This window comes from Hemitrygon akajei, chromosome 4, assembly GCF_048418815.1.
Source record: "Hemitrygon akajei chromosome 4, sHemAka1.3, whole genome shotgun sequence".
In the NCBI taxonomy this organism is placed as follows: domain Eukaryota; kingdom Metazoa; phylum Chordata; class Chondrichthyes; order Myliobatiformes; family Dasyatidae; genus Hemitrygon; species Hemitrygon akajei.
In genome coordinates, this window is record NC_133127.1 from 73905446 (window position 1) to 73917848 (window position 12403).

Consider the following 12403-nt stretch of genomic DNA (forward strand, 5'->3'; position numbering starts at 1 on the left):
GCACATACTGAGGTCTATCTGTCAAGTAGTCCACTATCCAATCCACCATGTGAGAGTCTACTCCCATCTCCGTTAGTTTGTGCCTTAAGATCTTGGGCTGGATGGTGTTAAAGGCACTAGAGAAGTCAAGGAATGTAATCCTCACAGCACAACTGACCCCCTCTAGGTGAGAGAGTGATTTGTGCAGCAAATACGTGATAGCATCCTCCACTCCCACCTTCTCCTTATACGCAAACTGAAGAGGATCCTGGGCGTGCCTGGTTTGTGGCCTCAGATTAAGGGAACATCATCTGCACATCTGCAACCCTCCAATTCTCCAAAACCTCTCTCGCCCTCATTGATGATGCAAAGATCCATTTGATTTATGCCACTTATCTTTTTTTTCTCTAACAAGTTAACTTTCACCTTCACTCCGAAAAGAAAAGTTCTAGCTCGCTCAACCTATCCTCACAATACATGCCCGCTAGACAAGGAAGTCTCCTGGCTAATTTCTTCTGCACCTTCTATAAAACTTCCACATTCTTCCTAGAGGCGACTAGAACTGAATTCAATATTCCAAGAATGATCTACCCAGAGTTTTACGGCACTGCAAGATTACCTACACGGTTCTTGATCTCAGTCCCTCAACTAATTATGGCCAATGTAATATGCCTTCTTATAACACTATGAACGTGCAAGACAACTTCGAGAGATCTATGGACGTGGACTCTAAGATACCTCCGGTCCTCCACACTAATAAGAATCCTGCCACTGACCCTGCATTCTGCCTTCCAAAATCAACCAGTTCACACTTTTCTGGGCTGAACTTCATCCGTCAGTTCTCAGCCCAGCTCTGCATCCTGTCAATGTCTTATTGCAACCTGCAACACTTCACACTATCTCCAACCATAACCTTCATGTCATTTGCAAGTTTACTAACCCACCCTCTCACTTCCACATCCAAGTCATTTATGTTTTTAAAAAAGTAGCAAAGAGCAGGAGTCCCAGAACCTGGGGTAACATCACTGGTCACTAACTTTCAGGCAGAATACGCTCCATCTACATACACACTCTGCTTTCTATAGGCAACTCTGTAAATTCACAACCAGGTGTCCCTGGATCCCATGCCTCCAGACTTTCTGAATGAGCCCACCACAGGAAATCTTAGCAAACATCTTACTAAAATCCATATACACCACATTAACTGTTCTACCTTTGTCATGAGCTTTATCGTATCTTCAGGATCGTGAAGTATGACCTGCCTTCATAACGCCATGCTGGCTAGCCCTTATTCTCCCAAAAAAAAACTTGTAAATCCTTTAAGAACTTTCTCTTGCTGGAAAAATAAATTTACTTACCTTCATTAACCTGCAAAATGCTAAACAAATTTAATGGTTTAAGAGCTACACCAGGTATTGCAAAAAATTTCTAGAATGCTCTTAATGATGACATCTCGTAATTTGTTTCATTCAAATTATACCTTGCTCATTCTGCACGTAAATTTAAAGAATTTACTAGATTAGCACATCATTCCCAAAAAGTGCCACAAAATTAGATCTAGCAATTCAGAATGCAATTCTCTTTTAACAATTATAATTATTAATTCCATGTCTATCGACCTCTCTGGCCCTGAAAGACAAACCAGCTTGTGAGACAACACAGTTGACATGGAAAAATTGGGCCCAAGGGCCGGTTTCCATGTTGTATGACTTTCTTTTGAGCACTGCCCATCCACCTCAGTTTCTAAGAAAACAGTTTGACTTTTTATTAATACAAGAATGATATTGTTACATGGATAGAACAAATAGATGTAATAAATATTTGTTATTAAGGTATAAAGAATTGTCTGAAACATCTTTCATGACTGCAACATTAGAAATCATTTCATCACACCTGAAATTTGAATCACTCTGGATACACCTGTCTCTAAATCTTCTGCACCTCCAGCATGCGGTGTGCAAGTTACATTTAACATTTGTTCAGCTTTAGGAGGTATGTTCTTCTTTAAAATCTGAGCAAAACTAGGTTCTCCTAAACCCTTATGCCAGGGACTTTGAGTGGACATCCTGAAACATGAAACAGGGAAAAAAAGGACAGTGAAACAGGAATAAATACCAACACAACTTGATGCAAAGAACAGTGTACAACTTTATTTATTATGCTTAAATCCCAGTGGCCACACATTTTAATTCTACGTCCCATTCCCATTCTGATATGTCCATCCATGGCCTCCTCTATTGTCAAAATGAATCCAAACTCAGGTTGGAGGAACAACACCTTATATACCGGCTGGGTAGCCTCCAACCTGATGGCATGAACATTGACTTCTCTAACTTCCGTTAATGCCCCTCCTCCACTTCTTACCCCATCCCTGACATATTTAGTTGTTTGTCTGTTCTCCATCTCCCTCTGGTGCTCCCCCCCCCCCCCCCCCACTTCTTCTCCTGAGGCCTCCCATCCCATGATCCTTTCCCTTCTCCAGCTCTGTATCATTTTCGCCAATCACCTTTCCAGTTCTTAGCTTCATCCCACCCCCTCCGGCCTTCTATCATTTCGCATTTCCCCCTCCCCCCACTACTTTCAAGTCTCTTACTATCTTTCCTTTTGGTTAGTCCTGACGAAGGGTCTCGGCCCGAAACGTTGACAGCGCTTCTCTCTATCGATGCTGCCTGGCCTGCTGTGTTCTACCAGCATTTTGTGTGTGTGCTGTTGTTTGAATTTCCAGCATCTGCAGATTTCCTCGTGTTTGCTCTTACAAAATATTTAGGTTGGTTGTCTAGTAATTGAGTCGCAAAATGCTGGTTTCTCCCCCCCCCCCCCCCCACCGTTATACGAATGAAATTAGTGAAATGCAATTGCAACCAGTCCATGGTGATATCATAACACCAAAAATTCAACTGGACACTCCAGAGTTAGATACTGCATGCTTGAACATGATTTGTACATCAAGAACACATGTGGAGAAAAAACACATTTTGGAGTCACATTAAGACTCTAACACCAGGGTGTCCAGGAACAATTATTGTTAGACAATCCCAGTTTTCGATGCACAGCAAGAGCATAGCCAACAGGTCTATCTCATGTTTCAGAACTCACTTCTACCCCTATACTTCTCACAGACTACCATCCCTGCCTCCTCAGCATTCTTCTATTTTGATGCTCAACCCACAAATTCCCATCCCAACTATATCTGAAAAGGCCTTCTATGGAGATCTTGATTTCAAATAATTTGAAATAGGGGCACCAAATACCAAAGTTAACTACGCACTTCCAAACTGTCCCATTTTAAGGATTCATAAATTCAGTCTCAAATCTTGCAGTCCTTCTCAAATCAATTTTTCTTAGATAACTCAGTTGGAGACAGTTCCTTATGGAGTTTACACCAGCTTTCAAAAGTAAATGGGGCCTGTCGGGGTTTGTCTGTGGATTGGGTGATTGGTTGACTTATTAATAACTTAGCAAGGGCTAATAAAAAGTGAGGAAAAGTGACACAGCTATTGTAGGAGTAGGGCAGGGTTAGAGTGCAAGGCTTTGGCAAGAACAGGTGGAGGCTCTAAGTTTCTAATATGTCTTTTTCCTCCATCTATTAGTACATAGCTAGTGCACAGAAAATGGATCCAGGGTTAGTACTATGTTCTTTGTGTGAGATGTAGGAATTCTGGGAGGATTCCAGTCTCCCTAATAACATCAAGCCACAGCTCCTTATAGACCATGTTAAAGAACAGGAGCTGCAGCAGGATGACTTTCAGCTCATACAGGAGAATGAGGGGGTGATAGATGGAATGTTGCCTCCCAGATGCCAGGGTCAGGGATGCCTCGGATTAGATCCACAGCATTCTAAAGTGGTGGGGGAACAGCCGGAAGTTGTAGTACGTATCAGTGCCAATGACAGGAGTGGGAAAAGGGATGAGGTTCTGAAGAGAGAATATAGAGTTAGGTAGAATGCAGAAAAGCAGGACCTCAAGGTTAGTAATCTCTGGATTGCTGCCTGTGTCATTCGTCAGTGAGGGTAAGAATGGTATAATTTGGCATGGCTGAGGAATGGGTGCAAAGGGCAAGGTTTCAGATTTCTGGATCATTGGGATATCTTCTGGGAAAGGCATAACCTGTACAAAAAGGATGAGTTACACCTGAACTTGAGGAGGACCAATATCTTTGTGGGCAGGTTTGCTAGAGCTGCTGGGGAAGGTTAAAACTAATTTGGCAGGGGGATAGCAACCAGAGGGATAGTGTTGAGGATGGGACAGTTGGTATACAAGCAAATCCAGCATGCAGTGAGACTGAAGGAGGACACAGGCAGATGATACAGCAAAACTGCAGCCAGTGGGATGAGTTGAAGGGTAATGTGGAATGAGTGAAACATCGAGGTGAACTGGGAGGGGATCAGTGACAGCTCCCAATAGAGACAATCAGTAGCTGTATCAGCAACTTTAGGTCCTGGGTCAGCAGTCATTCTTTACTGCAAGACTGAGTTTGTGCTGCTGTGCGAAATGATGTTTCCTATGTGTGATTATCGGACTGAACAGTATATTGGTTTCCTTCTGTTTTCTTTCTTGTAGCAGATTCGTGGGTGGGTGTCTGTTAATTTTTTTGGTATGTAAGAGGGGACTTGGGGCTGCTGTTGCTGTTTTTTTTCCTGCAAGTGAGGGAGTCAGGGATTGTTATCATTGCTGTTCTTTACTGTATTGGAATATAAAAGTATAAATTTTAAACTTGCTATTTGCTATGCATGTACCCAATTTAGTAGGAGAATGAAATCCTAAAAATGTAGAAGACAATGGTGTGTTAATGAGAGGTAGCTAAGAGATGTAGATTAGAAAATGATTAAGTCAATGGGTAAAAACAATAGTGGCAGGATGTACGTGTGATACGCAACTATAGACTATAGATATGCCAATGCAACTGGACCAGGAGATTGCTATAAAAAAATGCTATGTCCAAAGGATCGGTGGGCAATCAGCGACTAGCTCAATGACTGTCTCAGCTTTGATTTGCAAATTAAAGTTTAACCCTTCTTGAAGAATCTTCTGCGTCTCCTGGTCATTTGTGGGGCACGAGAAACCACGACAAAATTGGCGACCGCGGCAGGACCGGAAAGAGACCCGCGGAAAGGAAACGGCAGATTGGGGACGCTTCCCAGTCCTCTAGGGACCCCCATAAGGCTAACAGAATTAAGGGTGCACCCAAACAAAAGGTAAGCGCTTTTTGCGACAATTTGGACTAAGAATTCTGTTGGCTTTGGGGAGGTCTTGGAGTCTCAGAAGTGTGGAACCACTGCCGAAGGGTCTTTCCGGTCCAAAGAATCTGGCAGAATTGGGGGTTAACAGCGGAGGCTCAGAGGATTGATCAAGAACACTGCAGTGAGGGCAAGTACAAATAAGTTAATAAGAAGTTAAGAAAAAGTCCATGTGGTGTTGATAAATCCCTGTGGGTACCGCTTCGTATGAAACGAAGGGCTGAATGGGCAGGGAAAGGAAAATAGAATAGAATTAGAGTAGAAAATCCTCGTGGATACTGCCTTAAGAGATAAGGGTCTGAACAGACGAGGTGCAAAGAGCAAGTTCTGTGGGTACCGCTCTGAATAGAGGTCTGCACGGGCAGAACAGAATAGACTAGGCATAGAATTAGAGTAAATAATATTATCCAGTAAACAAACTGTGAATCTCTGAAATACCTTAAAAAGAGAGAATAACATGACAGGTAAAGGAACGGCAGTAGAGATTCTGAGCAAAAAATTCCCGTTAATTAAATGAGATCACAAAAACTTCAGAAAAATGGGAAAAAAGAACCAAAAACCTGGTCACAAAGTGGCCAAGAGAAGGAACGTTTGATGTAAGTTTGTGCGAAGAAATGGAGGGACTGATTAAAAATTACAAACCAAAAGATAAATCTAAGAGGGCAAAAAAGAAAACGAGAAATGGAAGTGCTAAAACTCTTCAGAATGGAGGGAGAAAGGCTGAAGAGGACAGGTAGAATATTGATTACAAGCGAGGAAGACACTAAGGTGCTGGAAAAACAGCCTGTTAGAGAGAGAGGAGGGTACGGTGAGAAGCTGGCTTCGGCTCCGTACCCGGATGCGAAAGAAACAGAAAAACCCCCTCCCTATAATGAGGAAGGAACCCCTAAGCAGTGCCCCTTGCTGACGGGAACAGTAAACATGCAGGGAGAAGTACAAGTTTGGGATAATGAGGAGGAAAAAAGACAATACGAGAAGGAAAAAGCGGCGATATGGAAGGAGATACAGGCAGAAAGGATAAAGATGGAACAGGTACAGAGAGAAATGGAAGAAGGGATTGAACGGATGAAATACTTGAGAGGAAAAGGAGTATGAGGAGTATCGGTTATACTATAGAAATAAACAGACTAGAGAAGAAAGTGGCTCATCAGGGCAGGAAGAGATGAGGCATTCAAGAAGAAGTGGAAAAAGATAGGAGATGAGAGTCTTGGAGAAACACAAGAGAGAAGGGAATCAAGCACGAGTAAGGATCATGAGGAGTCCCTGCCACAGGTGTACAGACACGGACAGAAAGAAAGAGGTGACTCATTGGAGGAGCAAGAGTTAAGTGGAAAGAGAGAGGATGTGAGAACTTGTGGGGAAGAGGTAGGAGGCAGAAGCCTAGAAGAGCAGAAGGAGGCGGTAGGGGAGCGACTTGCGGAAGTAGAGAGAGCTAGATAAGTTACTGAGAGGGGATTGCCAGAAGAGATGCGAAAAATACTCCAGGGGCCAACCAAGTATTGAATCAAGACAGAAAGGAAGGACTCCACAGGGAGACCGAGGGAAGAAGAGGACCCCAGAGACATTTGTGTGGGAGGCAGTAAAGACATACTCTGAGACAGATGGGGAGTCAGGTGAGGAGGAGAGCCAGGGCAAGTGGGAAGAAGGAAAAGAATGATGCCGTTGTTAGTAAAAGGATCAGGACAAGTGCAGTATATCCCTTGGAGATCCCAGTACCTAGAAGGGCTGAAAAACACTCTGCCCAATCTACATGAAGGAGCAGGGAAATGGATTAGAGCCTTTGAAGAAGAAACAGCTGGACAATTATTGGCTATGGGAGATTTGAAGGCACTGTTGATAAGGTTGATGGGAACCTCCAAATTTAACGAACTAATGGAAATGGCTGGCATAGTAAACTCGAACGACCCAAGAACTGATGGAGATGGGTTTGACAGAGTGAGGCAGAGGATATGGCAGGCCCTCAGAAAGCTTTATCCACCCAAAGTGGACCCCAAAGCCTTAAAAGGGGATCCACTTGGAGACACTGAAAACCCAGCAGCCTACGTAGAAAACCAATTGAAAAGGTGGAGACTGGGGACTGAGCAAGAGGTGGAGAATAGCTTATTTATTACCTCACTGTTCCGACATAGCATTTTGGATGCAATGCCTCCACAAGTAAAATCCAAACTGGAGGAAGTGGTTGGGCTGAATTCAATGACCCCACAAGAATTTAGAGACCACGTAGTCCATGCAGTTGAGAAATACCGGAAAGACAAACGAAGGTTGGCTGAGCAGCAGGAAGAGGTGCAAAGAAAGTTAATACAAATGCAGCTCGAAGAACTTAGAAAGAAGGAAAAAGAGAAAAACAAAAAGATGCTGCCAGCAACCACCAGTTCGAGCACAGCCATCGAATTGGACAAAGCACTGTTATATGGAGGGACTGATCATACTGTAAGACAAGGGCTGGAAAACCCCATGCCAATAATCGTCTTTGGGGGAGCATTCCCACAAATGCCCTATCAGGAACAGACTAAATTCAAACAGCCCAGACAGGACTGGAAGTCCCAAGGAGGGGGACAGAGGAGCTATGGGCAGAGGGGATCAGTGAGGAAACAGGGGGAAAGAGAGGTAGAGAGATTGTGCTGGGAATGTAATGAGCCAGGTAACATGAGAAGAGATTGTCCGTTTACACTATGGCCTGTCACACACCAGCAGGAACCGATAAGAAGGGAACAAGGGAACTAGAGTTTAGCCAAGGACCAGCCTTCACAGGCCCAAGCGGACCTGTGAACCCCTATGCAAGGTATTAGGGGTGCCCCGAGAACTTGAGTGGGAAGGGACATTACCCAATGATAACAAGGGAGGCAGATGAGGAACCCATTGTTCAGGTTATATTAGAAGGGCAACTGACACCAATGATGATAGATACTGGAGCCACGTACACTTGTGTACAGCCACAGTATGCCCTTCACCTTCCCATGTCAGGAAAGTTTATTAAGACGGTAGGGTTCTTGGGAAAAACACAGTTGACACAGTGCACGGCTCCAGTGCGGTTGAGAATGGGAAATAAAGGAATTGTTTTGCCGGTGCTAGTATTTAAAGGAACTCCGATTAATTTGTTAGGCAGAGATGCCTTATTGAAACTGGAATTAAAATTAGAATGCACCAGAAATGGGCTGAGTGTGGAAAGAGCAGGGGCTCAATTGATAGTGCAAGAAGACAAGAAGGCTAATGTCTTTTGGATAGGAGACATCGCAGATCAGATTCAGGAAACCTGGGGAAAATGGAAAAAGGGCGTGCAGGCTATATTACCCAGGGCTGTAATGCCCAAATCTGAGCTACATTGTACAGTGATTTTTGACGAGACTCAGAACAGGGAGTTAGAGGAGAAATGGCACCTGGAGGCATGTACCCAACAGCACCTGGAAGGGGAGGCTATGATAATTGGAAAGCAAGGGGCAGCTTTACAAGTTAAGTGGAACACCTTTTTAGAAAAATGGTACAGGATACCGGAGGCTGCGCCCCACGTAACGTTCTTGGTAAACAAGGGATATCAGTCTAAAGACTTAGGACCCTTAGTTAAGAGTGCTGAAACCGTAACAGTGTGGAGGAAAATCACGCCAGAGGTGTGGATATCAGAAGACAACAATTGCATTAAAATAATGGTAAGTGTAGATATGGTAGGGACAGCGAGAGAGGTCGAAATAACTCCCCAACCACACATGCCCTTGCTGGGAAAGGAAAGAGGCCAGCAGAAAGAGAAAAGGTTAGATGAGTTGCCGTCTATTCTGTGGTCACAGCATGACATGGACGTAGGGAAAATAAAAACAGCTAGTCCGGTGGAAATAAGGCTGAAAAGGGGAGCAATTCCACCCAGGAGACCACAATACCCTCTGAGACCAGAAGCAGAAGAGGGAATAGCATCAACAGTGCAGGGGTTGCTTGAAATAGGAGTGCTTAAAAGAACAAACAGTCCATGCAATACCCCGTTGCTGCTGGTCTTAAAAGCAGATAAATCTAAGTGGAGATTGGTGCATGATTTGTGAGCGGTAAATGATGTGGTAGAGGACTGGCCAGCGGTAGTCCCCAACCCACACACGCTTTTGACTAATGTTCCACCAGAAGCAAGTTACTTTTCAGTGATTGATTTGTGTTCGGCTTTCTTCAGCATTCCTCTAGCCGATCAGTGTCAGTATTTGTTTGCATTTACTTACAGAGGTGCTCAGTATACCTATACCAGAATGCCGCAAGGATTTAAACATTCACCACACATTTTTAATCAGGTATTGAAGGCACACCTAGAGGGCATGCCATTGGAAAGTACATTGTTACAGTATGTGGATGACCTGTTGATTTGCTCCCACAGCGAGGAACAGTGTGAGCAGGACACTATAACTCTGTTAGAGAAGCTAGCACACGGAGGACATAAAGTATCCAAAAAGAAACTGCAATTTTGCACGCAGCAAGTGGAATACTTAGGCAGGGTAATATCCAAGGGAGTGAAGGCGATAGCACCAGATCAGATTGAGGCAATAACTAAGGCCCCCAAACCCCAGACTGTAGGGCAGATGACAACGTTTTTGGGAATGGCAGGGTACAGCTCAGATTGGATAGGAGAATATGCTGAGATTGTGGCACCTTTGAGAAAGATAATGAAAGAAGCAGGACATACCAATTTGAAGAATGGCTTACAGTGGAATGGAGAGGTGGAGATAGCTTTCAATACTATTAAGCAGGAATTGCAGTCAGCACCAGCATTAGCTTTGCCTGACTACAAGAAGGTTTTTCATTTGTATGTATCCAACCGACAGGAGGGGTATGTCACAGCGGTTCTAACACAGGAGACAGGCATAGGAAAAGCAAAGCAGCCGATAGCATACTACAGTACGAGACTAGATGAGGTGGCTCAGGGGTATCCACCCTGTTATCAGGGACTGGCGGCGCTGTACTATGCATATGAAAAGGCATCATCTGTAACCCTGGGCTATCCTGTGACTCTGTACACACACCACAAAGTAGCAGAATTGCTGGAAAGAGGGAAATTTGTGCTGACGCCAGCCAGGATAGCAGCGTATCAGATGCTATTGACATTTCCAGATATAACTATACAGAGATGCACTACCAGTAATATAGCCGATTTTGTCCCTTTGCACTATGAAGAAGAATCCCATGATTGTGTAGGGAAGACGATGGCATTTGCCAATTTGAGAGCAGATTTACGGTCAGAACCACTAGAGGATGCAGATAAAAAGGTTCTGTTCATAGATGGCTCTTGTTATAGGGATTATGATGGAAATCACGCAGGGTTCTCAGTAGTGCAGCGGGATCAGTCGAGCTATAAGATTATTAGGATGGAGTCCTGTCCCCAACCGTGTTCCGCCCAACTAGCAGAAATCAAAGCCCTGACAGCTGCGTGTGAAATGATGGAAGGTGAGAAAGTAGACATCTGTACTGATTCGGCATATGCTCATGGAGTATGCCATTTGTTCGGGGCAGTGTGGAAGCAGAGAGGTTTTAAAAAAGGTAATGGAGATCCCATACAACATTGTCAGCAAATTCTAGACTTAATAAAAGCCATAATGAAACCTAAAGCATTGGCTATAGTAAAATGCCAGGCACACAAAAAGGGAAATGATGTAATAACAGAGGGAAATCAAGCTGTGGACGAGGCAGCCAGAAAAGTGTCTGAATGTACATCAGCTGTCATTGCCCCCCAGGTAAGCCTAGCTCCAGAACCTGTGGTAGAGGACCTAATTGAAATACAAGGTAAGGCAACTTTGGCAGAACAGACAATGTGGAGAAAAAGGGGGGCCAAGCAGAACCCGGAAGGCTTGTGGAGCACGGAAGACGGTTTGTTAGTAGCACCCATCCCTCTACTGACGATTCTGATTTCAGAAGCGCATGGGATGGACCATTTTGCAAGGGGGGAAGTGATAAAGAAAATAAAGGAGGATGGTTTTTGGTCACCTTATTTACAGGCTTCAGTGGACTTTGTCTTGTCACAGTGCGAGGTACGCGCACAGAATAATGTTCGGAAGGGAATTACAACCCCAATAGGTCACATTCCTGTACCTGAAGGACCATTTAAACATCTAGTGATCGATTACGTAGACATGATAAAGACAGTGAGAGGGAAAAGATACATGCTGGTAGTAATTGATCGATTTAGCAGATGGGTGGAGGCGGTACCTTCAAGAGATCAAGGGGCAAAGACAGTGGTAAAATTTCTGACAAATGAAGTGATCCCAAGGTTTGGAATACCTACAGAAGTTAGCTCAGACAATGGTTCAGCTTTTATCCAGAAAGTGGTCAAACTGGTACTCCAGGCGCTGAGGATAAAGCAAAGATTTGGATATGTATACCACCCTCAGTCGCAGGGTATGGTAGAGAGAATTAATGGAACCCTGAAAGCCAAACTAAACAAAATTTGTGCAGACACTAAACTTAATTGGGTCGATGCTTTACCGTTAGCATTGACGAGTTAGTTACCGCATGCAAACTAATCGAATAACATGCCTGACACCGCACGAGATGCTCACTGGGAGGACCATGCCAGTGCCCCAGTGGAGAGGGCCGTATAAGGGACCTAGTTTGGAACAATTGGAAATAGAATTGAAACAATACATGCAGCAGCTAACTATGATACATAGGTCTATTTATGCACAGGAAAAACAGAAAGAGCCGGAGACCGTACAAGGGGAAGGACCAATCAAACCAGGAGACCAGGTTTATGTGCGAGTTTTTCGGAGAAAGTGGAACGAGCCAAGAAGGGAAGGACCCTTTACGGTGACCAGGGCATCACCCACCGCAGTTCAGGTAGAAGGATGCTCCACCTGGTACCATCTGAACCATTGAACGAGGGCAGTCCTGCAAGGGCAATCAGGTGAAGTGTCCGAGGTAAGTAATGCGGAAGAGCAGTTAGCAGGAGACAGACGGGGGAACAAGAAGCTGACACTGCACCGCAGGAGTTTGATCAATTAGTAAGGAAATTTTTGATTCTGAGGACGGGCCTGAAGACCCTCAGGATGTGGTGGTGGATAGTAGGGCTTCTTCAGATAATGGGGATGAGCTGGAAACGACCAGTCGTGCCCCTGGGGACAAAGCACCCACATACTCCAGTGCAGACTTGGGCATTAACTACACCGATGATGCACTGGAGGCCTTAGGGCAACAGCTGGATGCAACTAGCAGGGTGGCGTGGCAAAACAG

At 44.4% G+C, this 12403-nt stretch overlaps 1 protein-coding gene across 4 annotated transcripts in view; it reads right to left on the reverse strand.

Moving 5' to 3' along the window:
• adad1 (adenosine deaminase domain containing 1 (testis-specific)) overlaps positions 1-12403 on the reverse strand; it is a 73985-nt gene that overhangs the window by 56783 nt on the left and 4799 nt on the right. For 3 of the 4 annotated variants that reach the window (XM_073042840.1, XM_073042839.1, XM_073042841.1), the window contains exon 2: positions 1873-2045. The exons of the other annotated variant lie outside the window; for it this stretch is intronic. In XM_073042840.1, the coding sequence (XP_072898941.1) occupies positions 1873-2044 (172 nt within the window). In that variant the 5' untranslated portion in view covers position 2045. The remainder of the gene's footprint in view (positions 1-1872; positions 2046-12403) is intronic. 4 annotated transcript variants of the gene reach the window in all.